The sequence below is a fragment of the Coregonus clupeaformis genome, unplaced genomic scaffold (genome assembly GCF_020615455.1).
Source record: "Coregonus clupeaformis isolate EN_2021a unplaced genomic scaffold, ASM2061545v1 scaf0281, whole genome shotgun sequence".
Taxonomy (NCBI): Eukaryota; Metazoa; Chordata; class Actinopteri; order Salmoniformes; family Salmonidae; genus Coregonus; species Coregonus clupeaformis.
In genome coordinates this window covers 254,862-268,713 of record NW_025533736.1, presented here as the reverse complement: position 1 = coordinate 268,713, position 13,852 = coordinate 254,862, and the positions used below count along the sequence as shown (strand labels likewise).

Sequence of the window (13,852 nt, the reverse complement as noted above, 5' to 3'; positions counted from 1 at the left end):
AACACGAAACAACTGTCTCAGTGTAGCCTAACACGAAACAACTGTCTCAGTGTAGCCTAACACGAAACAACTGTCTCAGTGTAGCCTAACACGAAACAACTGTCTCAGTGTAGCCTAACACGAAACAACTGTCTCAGTGTCTCAACAGGAGTAATGGGAAATCTAGAGGCTAAAATGCACCTTGGGCTTTTTTATGGCTAAAGCTTTTTCCAAAATGTAACGCTTTCTTCTGTTTTTAGCAAATTTCACTAGCCTCCTTGGACCACAATTAACTTCATAAATGTTATATTTCAGTTAGTTTATTTTTATATATACCGAGCCAGCTAAAGTAATACTTTTTTGTATGTTCGAGAATTCTTCTGAAGCTTTGACCAGTTTCTGAAGAGGATTGACTGTTTAAAATACATTCAGTAGTCGTGCAAAGAGCAAAAAAAAAATGAAAGGAATATTTCTGTAACTCCACATACGTGTGATCAGATTAAGTGGGAAAGGAAAGTCAACACCACAGTTTGCTTTGGCTATGTACTCCATCTGTATTTTTTATTTTATTTTTTATTTGTATTGTACAAAGTCACTTAATAAACATGTGATGATAGACTTGCAATGCAATAAATTCTGCTAAGAGATGCATGTTGATACTGCATTACTAAATTCAGAATACCTATTATGTAGGCCTACTGAAATTTTAACAGTTTAAATGTGTTACTTATTTTGCTCTGTAGTTGAGTATTAATCTGCTTTGTCTACATATCTCCGCCAGAAGGCAACATGGGTTTCCTTTTTTCTGCATTTCTCAGTTGTTTTACTTTTGATGTAAGTATTCTGCCACATTGCATGCATAATATGAATGTTTTCAGAGGACTAACAGGTTATATGCCTGAATAGATTTGACATATTTCACACCACAGTAATATGGATTTTCCTCAATTTTCTAAAGCAATTTTTGCAAGTACTGTTAATTTGCTGACGCAAAATGTTATCAAAATATTGGACATCACACTTGACTGAAACAATCATGCAAACACTTTCAGTGCATCCTGGTACACACTTGGTTCTTTTGATGCAAAGTTGTATGTAGCTGCTTTTGAGATCCATTAGAAGGAACCTGCAGGAATAACAGTTATCAACTGTATGTCCTAAGAGAAAAAACACTGTCACTCAGAGAATGAGTCATAGATGCTGGTAGTTTACCTTGTTCCTCTGAGCTCCTTTTACCCATCAGTCCAACAAAAGACTCAAATTTCTGCCCTGGAAAAGAGGCGAGAGTAGGGCTATTTCAGACTGAAAAAAGTGAATCTCCCACAGTGATTACACACCAGAGAGTCTCTTGTAGGAATTGTATATGGCATGAGAACAGTTCCACCTTAGTGGATTTCATACCTTATATCATAGAATTACATAATTTAATAGGATCTCTGTGCCTTATATCCCATTCATATCTTCATACTAGTAGCCTCAGTAAAATGGAATAGAAACGGTCATTGCCAACAGTGTCTAATGCATGCAACACTTACTTCTTCTTGTTACCTGGGATTTCGCTGCAAAGAGTGGAAGGGACAAAGCAAAAATACAGATTAGCTTTTATAGAAATAGAATGTATATCCTTTAAAATATTGAATTATTACTAGAAAGTAGTTAGCCTACCAGAACCTATTTTCCCCATAAGACCAAAGAATTGGCGTGACTCAGGTTTTCGAGTCATTCTTTTCAGGATTTCTTTATATGGCTCAGATTGTGGCCATTTGCTCTGAATAATAAAATACACAATTTAGCTTATTCATTTGATAGTAGCCTAGGCTAATCATGAGATGCTTATTATGAAGCCTATCACTGCTTGTGGCATCTTCTTAAATAGTCCACATTTCCAAATGTACAGGACAGTGCTGAAACATTTATCTTAATATCGACAATGACACTATAGGCCATTGTCAAATATTTAAAATACATTTTTTTGAGAGAAGTATCCTACCGTTTCATTGTCTTCTCTCCAACTGTCATCAAAATGGATTTTTTGGCAGAGGACAGTTGCCAAAACGAGGGAAAATACCATAACGAGTAGAATTATCTTCATTGTGGTAGCAGATGTGCTGTGCGTAAAGTTGTTCCTCTTCATGCGTTTATTGTATTTGATGAGAGTAACTTCACTGATAAAATCAGACTATAATGGTCTGAATAAATACTGAATTCCTATAATATCAAGAGGTTCAAAGATGCAGCCTGCTGGAATACCCTATGGAGCAAATTTTCACAGAGAGAAGTGCGTCTATCCACTTGGCGCGACATTGCAATCGGCATACCTGTGCACGCCGGCGTTTTTATGCAGAGGCAGAGCTGAAGTGGATGTCAATGTCAAGAAGTTTCGTTGTAACATAATTAGGTCATATTATGAGTCAGTAGGTTTGCCTTTGTTTTTTTATTTCTGAAGGGGCAAACCACTGTTGCATCTGTTCAACAGAGGCCTAAAATCTAAACGTCTGGAACAAGGCTAGCCTACTTTTGGCACTGTGCTGGGCTCTCAATCAATTCCATCCAGAAGTACAACATATACAAGTGAAGTCAAAACGTCATATTTAATACATGGCAGCCTATTTATAGCGCATTTTAAGTAGGGAGTAGGTTTCAATAAAAGGAAAGAGTGTGATGTGTCAGAGTGAGCGAGAAAGCAGGTGTGTGTGTGTGTGAGTGACAGCGAGAGAGAGAGACAGAGAAAGAAAGAAAGAAAGAAAGAAAGAAAGAAAGAAAGAAAGAAAGAAAGAAAGAAAGAAAGAAAGAATGTTGGTGTGTGTGTACAGTGAAATACTTGAAACAAGCATAAGCACACATAAGGTAATAATCCTTGAGTGTGTAAGACTTTTTAGCATTTATGGGCCACCGTACAAGTGCACGCGCCCACTTCATAAATCCCTTGAAATAAACAAGGAAGTATTCGTTCTTACCATCTGTCAACCCCCAGCACGATGCTGTCAGTTTAAATTTGTATTTTTTAATTCATATTTTGCATTCACACAGCAATGACCCAAGATACTGTTGTGCGCATATTGATTTAGAAAATTATCGACATACCGCCGCCGTTGTGAGAGGAACATGGCTTGGTTATCATCAACTCTGGCGCTGTGCTGCTTAACAGTAACGGTAGGCCTACATGTAAATGAAATTGATGCAACAGCGAAAATGAGAGTGATGAAGTCAACTCATAATTTAGACTACGACGAGCGTACATTCTCGCCATCTACATTTGCGCACAGCACCGTCAACTTCAGATCCAAAATAACTCCTCAACAAGTCACGGGATTGGAGCCAGGTAACACCGCTCCAGCTTTCAAAGTGCCAACCCTGGATGGAGAATTCGTTTACCCGCCACTTGCCGGGTTGAAAGGGCCATTGATAATTCATTCTTTTACCAACAAGTCTGCCTTTTTGGAGTGCCTGTGGAACTCCGAGTCGTCACTAACCGACTTGGTCCAGGACCTACCCGAGAGCACCCAAGTCCTCTTCGTGTCTCTGGATGACAGCTCTGTCAACGATGCCTTATGGATGAGAGATCAAGTCCTTCGTGTAGCACCGCATAGGTAACATTACAAAGGAGCAACACAAATGTTTACTGTTGCTTGTTAATATAGAGGAGACAGGTCATTGAACTGAACTGACATATTACAACTTTCCCTTTGTGTTTCTGTTCAACAGAAAGCAAGAGGTTTTGTCCAGATTGCACTTCTCCCCTGTTCCTGTATTTGACTTGGGGAACTGGATTCCCAGTGTGCTGTACTCTTGGGGTTGTTCGGGACACAACTGTGGCCTTTCTCAGGCAGTTTTTACCTCTACAGGTAGGGAATACTTGCTATGCACTGCAGGACTGGTGCACTCATCAAAGCACCAGTGGTGCTCTTTCATGCCGTCCCTGGGAGGGGTGCGTCACTTGAGTGGGTTGAGTTACTGACGTGATCTTCCTGTCTGGGTTGGCGCCCCCCCTTGGTTTGTGCTGTGGTGGAGACCTCTGTGGGCTATACTCGGCCTTGTCTCAGGATTGTAAGTTGGTGGTTGAGGATATCCCCTCTAGTGGTGCGGGGGGCTGTGCTTTGGCAGAGTGGGTGGGGTTATATCCTTCCTGTTTGGCCCTGTCCGGGGTTTCTTCGGATGGGGCCACAGTGTCTCCGGACCGCTCCTGTCTCAGCCTCCAGTATTTATGCTGCAGTAGTTTATGTGTCGGGGGGCTGGGGTTAGTTGGTTATACCTGGAGTACTTCTCCTGTCTTATCCAGTGTCCTGTGTGAATTTAAGTATGCTCTCTCTAATTCTCTCGTTCTCTCTTTCTCTCTGAGAACCTGAGCCCTAGGACCATACGTCAGGACTACCGGGCATGATGACACCTTGCTGTCCCCAGTCCGCCTGGCCTTGCTGCTATTCCAGTTTCAACTGTTCTGCCTGCGGTTCACGAAACCCCTACCTGTCCCAGACCTGCTGTTTTCAACTCTTAATGATCGGCTATGAAAAGCCAACTGAGAGACCTGAGCACCTAGGACCATACGTCGGGACTACCGGCCGTGGTGACTCCTTGCTGTCCCCAGTCCGCCTGGCCTTGCTGCTATTCCAGTTTCAACTGTTCTGCCTGCGTTATGGAACCCCTACCTGTCCCAGACCTGCTGTTTTCAACTCTTAATGATCGGCTATGAAAAGCCAACTGAGATTTATTCCTGATTATTATTTGACCATGCTTGTCACTTATGAACATTTTGAACATCTTGGCATGGTTCTGTTATAATCTTCACCCGGCACAGCCAGAAGAGGACTGGCCACCCCTCATAGCCTGGTTCCTCTCTAGGTTTCTTCCTAGGTTTTCGCCTTTCTAGGGAGTTTTTCCTAGCCACCGTGCTTCTACACCTGCATTACTAGCTGTTTGGGGTTTTAGGCTGGGTTTCTGTACAGCACTTCGAGATATTAGCTGATGTAAGAAGGGCTATATAAAATAAAATTGATTGATTGATTGAAGTTTCATTGTCCCTTGCATTTACTGTTTGTGGTCCATTTAACTTTTGTTTTTGACACTAATATTATTCTATCCTGGATGAACATATTATAGTTCATTGTTCTCAGGGTGTCATCAGAGTTATTTAATGACAGATAAGCCATGTATTTATTGATTTCTATGTCCATCTTCTGGAAGTGAGGTATTTATTGCATTTTTATTACATACAGGGTGGAAAATGCCTGTGACTGTCAAGAGACTTGATGCGCGATACGATTGGCTGATGGGTTGCTGGAGCCAGAGGAAACACCAGTTGATTGATGCAGGCGATGGGTGTGAGCCCGCCCCCTCCGCTGCAGGTGCTGTTGCCTGGGTTTCCGAGGGCAACTGCTCCTTTTTCACCAAGGTCAGTTATGAGAGGGACAGCGACAGACGGAGAGGGAGAGGTGGAGAGATGCGGGGAAACATTTAACTGTCATTTTCCAGGTTTAACAGAAGAGTTGTTATACATTTGTCCATAATGTTGCCCATAGAGTTTGAGAGGTTGTGTAAAGACTCACAAACAGACTTTCAATGTGCTTGAACTCGACATGAAGGAACACATTGACATTGTTTGTTTCCTTCCCCAGGTGAAGAACATGGCCAAGTCCAATGCCACAGGTGTCCTTGTCCATGCACTTCCTGGAAACCCGATCCAGGATATGAACTGTGTGGGAGATGAATGTTCTACACCACTAGGCATACCTGCTGCCATGGTGCATTGTGAGCCCTCTGTGGCCCAGGCCCTTAGGTAACTAACACTGACTGACTCGTACAGTGTTAGGTCAAGTTGCTTTCTTCACTTAACTCACTAGAAGCCATGCTTCCTCTAAGGATAAAGTGTTCTCTCAGTAGTCTTAGATGGATTACTCATGGATATTATCTATTGACTCCTGACCTGATGAGATATGCGTGCAATGGTCAATAGAACATACTGTGTATGTTATTTTAAACTTATTGATTGTCAAATTCTCAACCATGAATTAATATTGGACCAAATAAAGGGAATATATGGATGTTTATATTCTGTTCTATGTTTTGTAGATATGGGCACATGGTGAACGTGTCCTTTCAGAGTACCCCCTCTCCAAACTTCTTCATTGGCATTGACCAGCAGGGGGCACTGTCTGAGATGGGCTGGTTCCTCTACCCCTCCTTCAAATTCATCAACTGGCAGGCCCAGTGGTAAGCAGTAAGCACACTATGGATTGCCCAGTTATTGCAGTATACTGAAGACATCAGGAATTCATATGTCAGGAGTATGTGAAGAAAGAGCAAGATTTTCAGCTATTGGGTAGCTTTAACCATTCCCTCCTAGGTTTGATTTCTATGAGGGGCTTCAGACTAGACTCCGTGACCCAGCCTTGGTGGTGCCTGTGTTTGAGATGGTCCAGATGCAAGGACAGAGTGGAGCAGTAGCCACTGTGAACCTGCCTTCTGGTAAAGAAACCTCATTGTATCTCCACCAGTTAGTTTACATATACACTGAGTGTACAAAACATTAGGAACACCTGCTCTTTCCATGACATAGACTGACCAGGTGAATCCAGGTGAAAGCTATGATCCCTTATTTATGTCACTTGTTAAATCCACTTCAATCAGTGTAGATGAAGGGGAGGAGATGGGTTAAAGAAGGATTTTAAGCCTTGAGACAATTGAGACATGGATTGTGTGTGTGCCATTCAGAGGGTGAATGTGCAAGACAAAAGATTTAGGTGCCTTTGAACGGGGTATGGTAGTAGGTGCCAAGCACGGTTTGAGTGTGTCAAGAACTGCAACGCTGCTGGGTTTTTCACGCTCAATTGTTTCCTGTGTATATCAAAGAATGGTCTACCACCCAAAGGACATCCAGCCAACTTGGCACAACTATGGGAGGCATTGGAGTCAACATGGGCCAGCATCCCTGTGGAACGCTTTCGACACTGTGTAGTCCATGCCCCGACGAATTGAGGTGTCCCTAATGTTTTGTACACTCAGCATTTATGGTCGTGCCATACACTAAGTCAACCAGAAATGCATCAGCTTTGAATATAATTAGAATTTGATAGATATTTCAAAGGGATAGGAATATTGACTTTGCCATTTCACTGTGTCGGTAGACATGTTGGATTTTGACATGCTGGAGTTGGACGCGTCTCTGTCCTGTCCCAGCCAGAGGGATGACTCCTGCGCCCACTGGGACCACACTGTGCAGCTGTTTGTGTGCTGTGACCATTTCAGTCCCCACTGCAACATGGAGATGGGGCGCTGGATAACAGCCTTCCGCAGGTATAGTCTGTGCATTTGTTGTCACATGACATGGATACCATGTGACATGAGTCCCCAAAATGCATTTTGATATTCATTAAGATCACTCAAGAAGGGCAAAGCTGTTCCATTGACTTAAAGGTCCAATGCAGCCTTTTTATCAAATCAAATCAAATTGTATTTGCCACATGCGCCGAATACAACAGGTGTAGACATTACAGTGAAATGCTTACTTACAAGCCCTTAACCAACAATGCAGTTTAAAAAAAAAAAAAAAAGCAAATAACTAAAGAGCAGCAGTAAAATAAAATAACTGTAGGAAGGCTATATACAGGGGGGTACCAGTACAGAGTCAATGTGCGGGGGTACCGGCTAGTCAAGGTAAAATGTACATGTGGGTAGAGTTAAAGTGACTATGCATAAATAATAAACAGAGTAGCAGCAGCGTAAAAGAGGGGGATGGAGTGGGAGACAGTGCAAATAGTCCGGGTAGCTTAGCTGTTCAGGAGTCTTATGGCTTGGGGGTAGAAGCTGTTAAGAAGCCTTTTGGACATAGACTTGGCGCTCCGGTACCGCTTGCCGTGCGGTAGCAGAGAGAACAATCTATGACTAGGGTGGCTGGAGTCTTTGACAATTTTTAGGGCCTTCCTCTGACACCGCCTGGTTCAGAGGTCCTGGATGGCAGGAAGTTTGGCCCCAGTGATGTACTGGGCCGTACGCACTACCCTCTGTAGTGCCTTGCGGTCGTAGGCCGAGCAGTTGCCATACCAGGCGGTGATGCAACCAGTCAGGATGCTCTTGATGGTGCAGCTGTATAACTTTTTGAGGATCTGAGGACCCATGCCAAATCTTTTCAGTCTCCTGAGGGGGAATAGGCTTTGTCGTGCCCTCTTACATTTTACATTTTAGTCATTTAGCAGACGCTCTTATCCAGAGCGACTTACAGTTAGTGATTGCATACATTTTCATACTGGCCCCCCATGGGAAACGAACCCACAACCCTAGCGTTGCAAGTGCCATGCTCTACCAACTGAGCTACAGTGGACTCTTCACGACTGTCTTGGTGTGTTTGGACCATGATAGTTTGTTGGTGATGTGGACACCACGGAACTTGAAGCTCTCAACCTGTTCCACTACAGCCCCGTCGATGAGAATGGGGGCGTGCTCAGTCCTCTTTTTTTTCCTGTAGTCCACAATCATCTCCTTTGTCTTGATCACGTTGAGGGAGAGGTTGTTATCCTGGCACCACATGGCCAGGTCTCTGACCTCCTCCCTATAGGCTGTCTCATCATTGTTGGTGATCAGGCCTACCACTGTTGTGTCGTCTGCAAACTTAATGATGGTGTTGGAGTCGTGCCTGGCCATGCAGTCATGGGTGAACAGGGAGTACAGGTGGGGACTGAGCACGCACCCCTGAGGGGCCCCCATGTTGAGGATCAGCGTGGCAGATGTGTTGTTACCTACCCTTACCATCTCCATATCAAATCATTTCTGGGTAGCAATGAAGTACCTTACTGTGATTATTTTCAGTTAAAAATGTCAAAAAGAAACCCAAATAGCTTCTTATCAAAGAGCAATTTCTCAAACAAGAATTTTGCTAGGACTTTCTGGGAGTGGTCTCAGTGAGGGGCCTAATTGGAGGAGCCTAATGGGAGGGATATGTAACCTGAAAACTAGCGGTAATTGGCAGAGAGGTTTGAAACGCTCTTTGTTATTGGTCTATTAACTTATACCGCATGGTGATGTTGCCAGGCAGGTCAAAACTCCACCCGTGCAAAACAAGCAGAAATTCCAGTCTTTTCAAACAGCTCTTACACTAAAAGGGTATTATCATAATTTTCACAATTTTACAGTATTATTCCAACTTCATAGTGTGGAAATATATACTGAACAAAAATATAAACGCAACAATTTCAACGATTTTACTGAGTTACAGTTCATATAAGGAAATCAGTCAATTGAAATAAATTCATTAGGCCCACCCACTGGGGAGCCAGGCCCAGCCAATCAGAATTTGTTTTTCACCACAAAAGGGCTTTATTATAGACAGAAATACTCCTCAGTTTCATCAGCTGTCCAGGTGGCTGGTCTCAGACGATCCCACAGGTGAAGAAGCCAGATGTGGAGGTCCTGGGCTGGCGTGGTTGCACGTGGTCTGCGGTTGGAAGGCCGGTTGGACGTACTGCCAAATTCTCTAAAACAACGTTGGAGGCGGCTTATGGTAAAGAAATTAACTTTAAATTCTCTGGCAACAGCTCTGGTGGACATTCCTGCAGTCAGCATGCCAATTGCCAGCTTTCTCAAAACTTGAGACATCTGTGGCATTGTGTTGTGTGTGACAAAACTGCTCATTTTAGAGTGGCCTTTTATTGTCCCCAGCACAAGGTGAACCTGTGTAATGATAATGCTGTTTTATCCGCTTCTTGATATGCCACACATGTCAGGTGGATGGATTATCTTGGCAAAGGAGAAATGTTCACTAACAGGGATGTAAACAAAGTTGTGCACAAAATTTGAGAGAAATAAGCTTATTGTGCGTATAGAAAAATTCTGGGATCTTTTATTTGAGCTCATGAAACATGGGACCAACACTGTTGCGTTTATATTTTTGTTCAGTGTATATATAAAACACAGGAAAATCACATTTTTGCCTGCACTGGGCCTTTTACCTCTGTGCTCATGGCCTTTACCACTTCAAAGCCATCCCCTTTGGCTTAGAAAAACGCTCCTGCAATTTTTTTAAACAATGTTAATGTTCCTCCCCCAGAGGTATTGGGCGCTGGCTCACTGATGTTTCTCCCCTGGTGCCTCTGTTGAACAATGGGAGATGTACCTTCACCATGAAGACTGTGCCTTGGGCCATGCCCTGGGTGGTGTCCCTGAGTCTGAGATTCAGCCACACAAATCACTCAGGTAAGTTATAATGCCTACATAATACGGTCACAGGTGTTATAAAGCCTACATAACACTGTCATAAGACATTAAAACTCTACACTTTTTAATTAGTATTTTACTGTTCATTGTGTATCCGAATTCTTCTCTAAAATATGTATATTTTTTACAGTATATGGTTAGGGTTAGGCAATAGGACAGATTATTTCACAAAAATAAAAAATAAACATTAAATAGGTTTCCAGTAGGTGAGTATGCCGTCCTGTTGTGTATAGTTACTACTAGTGACAAAGCAATGGACAGAAATTACTTGTCTTGAGCAATTTAGACAATTTTATCCCTCGTTCATCATGTGTAGAAAAAGATGAGCACTTCCATCCTAGGCAAAGTGGAGTGTCATGCAAAATAACAGGATGTCTGCAAATTGTTGCTGGAAAGTTGTCCTGGCAAAGGACAACCCCCCTATGAGTCTCAGTCACGGCAGAGTAGTCATGGAAAAAAGTACTCCAGTATCAGCTTTTTCTCACTACACCAATGCAATACCGTCTAAAGACAGTATCATACTGTATTCTTATATGGCAATGAGTAACAGAATGAACTCTTCAAACAGATGTTATAAGTAGATTTTGCTCTTGTTACAGCCAATCACACAGACACGCTTTACCCCTTTAAGCTGATGTCATTGTACAGTGGAGGCACCTTTGACAAGGAATACAACAAGAGATACCAACCAATCAAATTCACTGTCCCAGCCTCAACAAAAAAGGTATGATGCAGAATTGATATTACTTCTGTTTATATTTACTCATAATACATTAAGTGAAATAAAGGCCAGTTATCATATGTTATTTTATTTTTTAATATGCCTTTGTTTTAGTTGGTGCTTTGGCCATAATGTGTAGAAAGCTGCTTACAAATAAAGGTATTATTGTAATCAGTCATTTTATGTCGCATATTGTGTCTTAGGTGGAGTTGTATGCTGTGATCACAGGCCACGGGAGCGACGAGAACGGTTTCGGCGAGTTCTGCGTGACATCACACCACTTCCTCGTCAACGGAGCGTTCAATAACACCCGTATTTTTGACTCGGCAGGTGAGAAATGACTAACGTTAGAGTATGGTCATGCAGATTCATATAATCTTCCCATAGTCTGGGCCATAGTTACATTAGCATGATGAGGTTGTATTCCTCCTAGGGCAATTAGATTTAACCGTGGGCCAATTCTTTTCTAATTGGATGGACTGGGGGGTGGAACATTATTGTTATCATTTTTTACACCGCAAGTAAGCCCAAATAGATATTGTATTTCACAATAACATAATCATTTCATACCTTGATTACATTGAGACACGGTCACATATGTCTCTGTATGTATTTGTGGTAATACTTGGGAACAGATTTCCTAAATTTGCTAAATTCCTGGAAATGTGTATTTTTTGCCCAAGAACAAAATGATAATTTGTAAAAATGTATTTTGGGGCCAAATAAAATCACTTTCAGCTGAATGTGGCCTGCAAGCTGCCTGTTGCTGACCCGTCCCTAGGGCATTTGCCTGTTGCTGACCCGTCCTAGGGCATTTGCCTGTTGCTGACCCGTCCTAGGGCATTTGCCTGTTGCTGACCCGTCCTAGGGCATTTGCCTGTTGCTGACCCGTCCCTAGGGCATTTGCCTGTTGCTGATCCGTCCTAGGGCATTTGCCTGTTGCTGACCCGTCCCTAGGGCATTTGCCTGCTTGTGTCCCTATTCTATTATTGTTTGAGTGAGTCAGGTGTGGGTCTATTGTCATGCATTCTGTTCCAAATGAATGTAGATACTACCATATCAATGTATTTTACTGCATTTACCATGCTTTTAATACAGCGTTCTTTAATGATCCCATTGTCCTGACTGTTTCCTGGTGTTGTGTTATTCTCCAGGTTCAGCCCTGGGGTGTGCCATGCGGGTGGGAGAGGGGGCGGTGCCCAACGAGCATGGCACCTGGCTGTACGGGCGTGGAGGCTGGTGTGATGGGCTACAGGTCAACCCCTGGAGGACTGACATCACCACACAGGTATAGAACCATTGCCAGGCCACGTCAGGAGAAGTTGCGCCTGCGATTCGTCATCAGAAAACTCTTTATTTACCTAGTAGTAGATACGATCACATGCAACTTCAAATGCAGCTCACGCAAGTTAACAAACATAGAATCAGATGGTTATCATCTACAACGTCGCAGATGTCATCAGAGGATTGATTAAATCACAAATAGAGCTAGTTAAAGCCAGAATAATAATGTACTTGTTGAACATAGCTATAGCCATCAGTCTTGCATGTTTCCATGGTCATCACTCAGTCACTGTTAAGTTTGTCAGGGTCCTGACTTTAGCGTTGGCTATCCTGCTACAGAGCTTTTTGGTGTGGGGATGCGTGTGCATCGCTCGAACGTGACGTTTAGTTGTAAACAAAAATTGGCTCTATACGTCCTTTCCATAGAAATATAATGTATCATTAGATCTATCATAGATCTATCAATGTAATAATTTTATTTATATGGTTCTTTCATCCTCACCTCATACTGGATTGATATTGAACTATGAAATGATGCAACATATTTCTATTTTCCAATTTCAGAGTACAATGTTGCCACCTTCAAATGCATACTAAAGAGGCAGTCTTTCACCATGTAAACACTACCATAACAGAGTCTTTGTAAATTTGAAAGCCTTTTTTGGTGTTTTAGATGTTATTTCTGACATTTGAAAGAGTTTCAAGACAACAATTCTGCTCATCTTCTATCACACACACTGCAGGTTTTTTGACGAAAAGGTTAAGCATTCAATTTCTCAAAATGTTTGCTACAGTAGGCATTTGTGTCCATTAGTTTGCAGTGGAGTGCCCTTCATGAAATTAGCCTATTAGATGAGTACAGCACTTGATCCCCCATGAGTCCTTGGGAAGGCACACATGACCCTCTCTTTCCAAAGCTTCAGTTACATTTGATTAATTTGATACACACGCATCATTTTCATGACCATTTCATTACCACAAGCTTCATTTGTAATCCATAGATATTACAGTATTGGGGCTATTGTTTATGGTTGTTTGGTTACTATAGTGTTTCTCCTGAGGCCTTAAAGTGTTCTTTCTTGTTGTCTTCCTTCTCAGCTGGACATGAGTGGGATTGAAGCCAATACCCTGCTCTACTTTGGCCTTTACAGTGGACAGGACCCCAATCCGTCTCACGACCCTGGCTACATTGTCATGTTCTCTTATCTGGTGTTCTACAAGTAAAGTCTCCCTGACAACCTGATTGTCTTGAATGTGAATTCTAATGACTGTGATTGATGCGAATGAAAACCAATCATGATAAAATATGTATTTTCTAATCAGACCGCACTTCTTTTTATCCAGTAATATTGTAGCCTATTCTATGTTTGGGTGTGTCACAATTTTCCCACTTTCGAGTTTTCACTCAAGTTCGATACAAAGAAGATATAATCTCATCTTGAGTAGCTAATTTTGCTCTTCAGAAAAGTTGAAGAAGGTGCTCTTGTTATCTTGGCTACCTGGTCAATTATGTGTAATTACACAAACTTAGCTTTAGTGTCAAACTTAAACTTTCAGGCGATGACAAGACTCTATTCCTGACGCAAGATCAACCACTTTCTGCTTCTTCAATTATTCAAGTGTGTATTTTTGAACGGTTTACTTGCAAAGGTTGGGGGAGTGGGG

The 13,852-nt window shown here is 42.3% G+C and overlaps 2 protein-coding genes across 2 annotated transcripts; one reads left to right on the top strand and one right to left on the bottom strand.

The window, feature by feature from the left end:
* Positions 1 to 21: 21 nt before the first annotated feature.
* On the bottom strand, positions 22 to 2,690 carry LOC123484347 (protachykinin-like). Its single transcript, XM_045214571.1, has 5 exons — positions 1,970 to 2,690; positions 1,645 to 1,747; positions 1,515 to 1,538; positions 1,192 to 1,248; positions 22 to 1,105 (listed from the first exon to the last, which is right to left on the bottom strand). Exons 1-5 carry the CDS (start codon positions 2,111 to 2,113, stop codon positions 1,095 to 1,097), a joined length of 339 nt encoding a protein of 112 aa, XP_045070506.1. The 5' UTR covers positions 2,114 to 2,690; the 3' UTR covers positions 22 to 1,094.
* Positions 2,691 to 2,889: 199 nt separating this feature from the next.
* On the top strand, positions 2,890 to 13,511 carry LOC123484345. Its single transcript, XM_045214565.1, has 12 exons — positions 2,890 to 3,569; positions 3,685 to 3,824; positions 5,193 to 5,368; positions 5,592 to 5,752; positions 6,046 to 6,186; positions 6,320 to 6,441; positions 7,101 to 7,269; positions 10,016 to 10,161; positions 10,782 to 10,906; positions 11,107 to 11,233; positions 12,058 to 12,191; positions 13,286 to 13,511. Exons 1-12 carry the CDS (start codon positions 3,085 to 3,087, stop codon positions 13,409 to 13,411), a joined length of 2,052 nt encoding a protein of 683 aa, XP_045070500.1. The 5' UTR covers positions 2,890 to 3,084; the 3' UTR covers positions 13,412 to 13,511.
* Positions 13,512 to 13,852: the final 341 nt, after the last annotated feature.

Bases quoted from the DNA above. Each gene is read 5' to 3' on its own strand.
- LOC123484347 (XM_045214571.1), bottom strand. From the start codon at position 2,113: ATGAAGAGGAACAACTTTACGCACAGCACATCTGCTACCACAATGAAG. The intron at 1,748-1,969 runs GTAGGATACTTC...TTTATTATTCAG, and splicing joins GGAGAGAAGACAATGAAACG to AGCAAATGGCCACAATCTGA. The intron at 1,539-1,644 runs GTAGGCTAACTA...CACTCTTTGCAG, and splicing joins TATGGGGAAAATAGGTTCTG to CGAAATCCCAGGTAACAAGA.
- LOC123484345 (XM_045214565.1), top strand. From the start codon at position 3,085: ATGGCTTGGTTATCATCAACTCTGGCGCTGTGCTGCTTAACAGTAACG. The intron at 10,907-11,106 runs GTATGATGCAGA...ATTGTGTCTTAG, and splicing joins TCCCAGCCTCAACAAAAAAG to GTGGAGTTGTATGCTGTGAT. The intron at 11,234-12,057 runs GTGAGAAATGAC...GTTATTCTCCAG, and splicing joins CCGTATTTTTGACTCGGCAG to GTTCAGCCCTGGGGTGTGCC.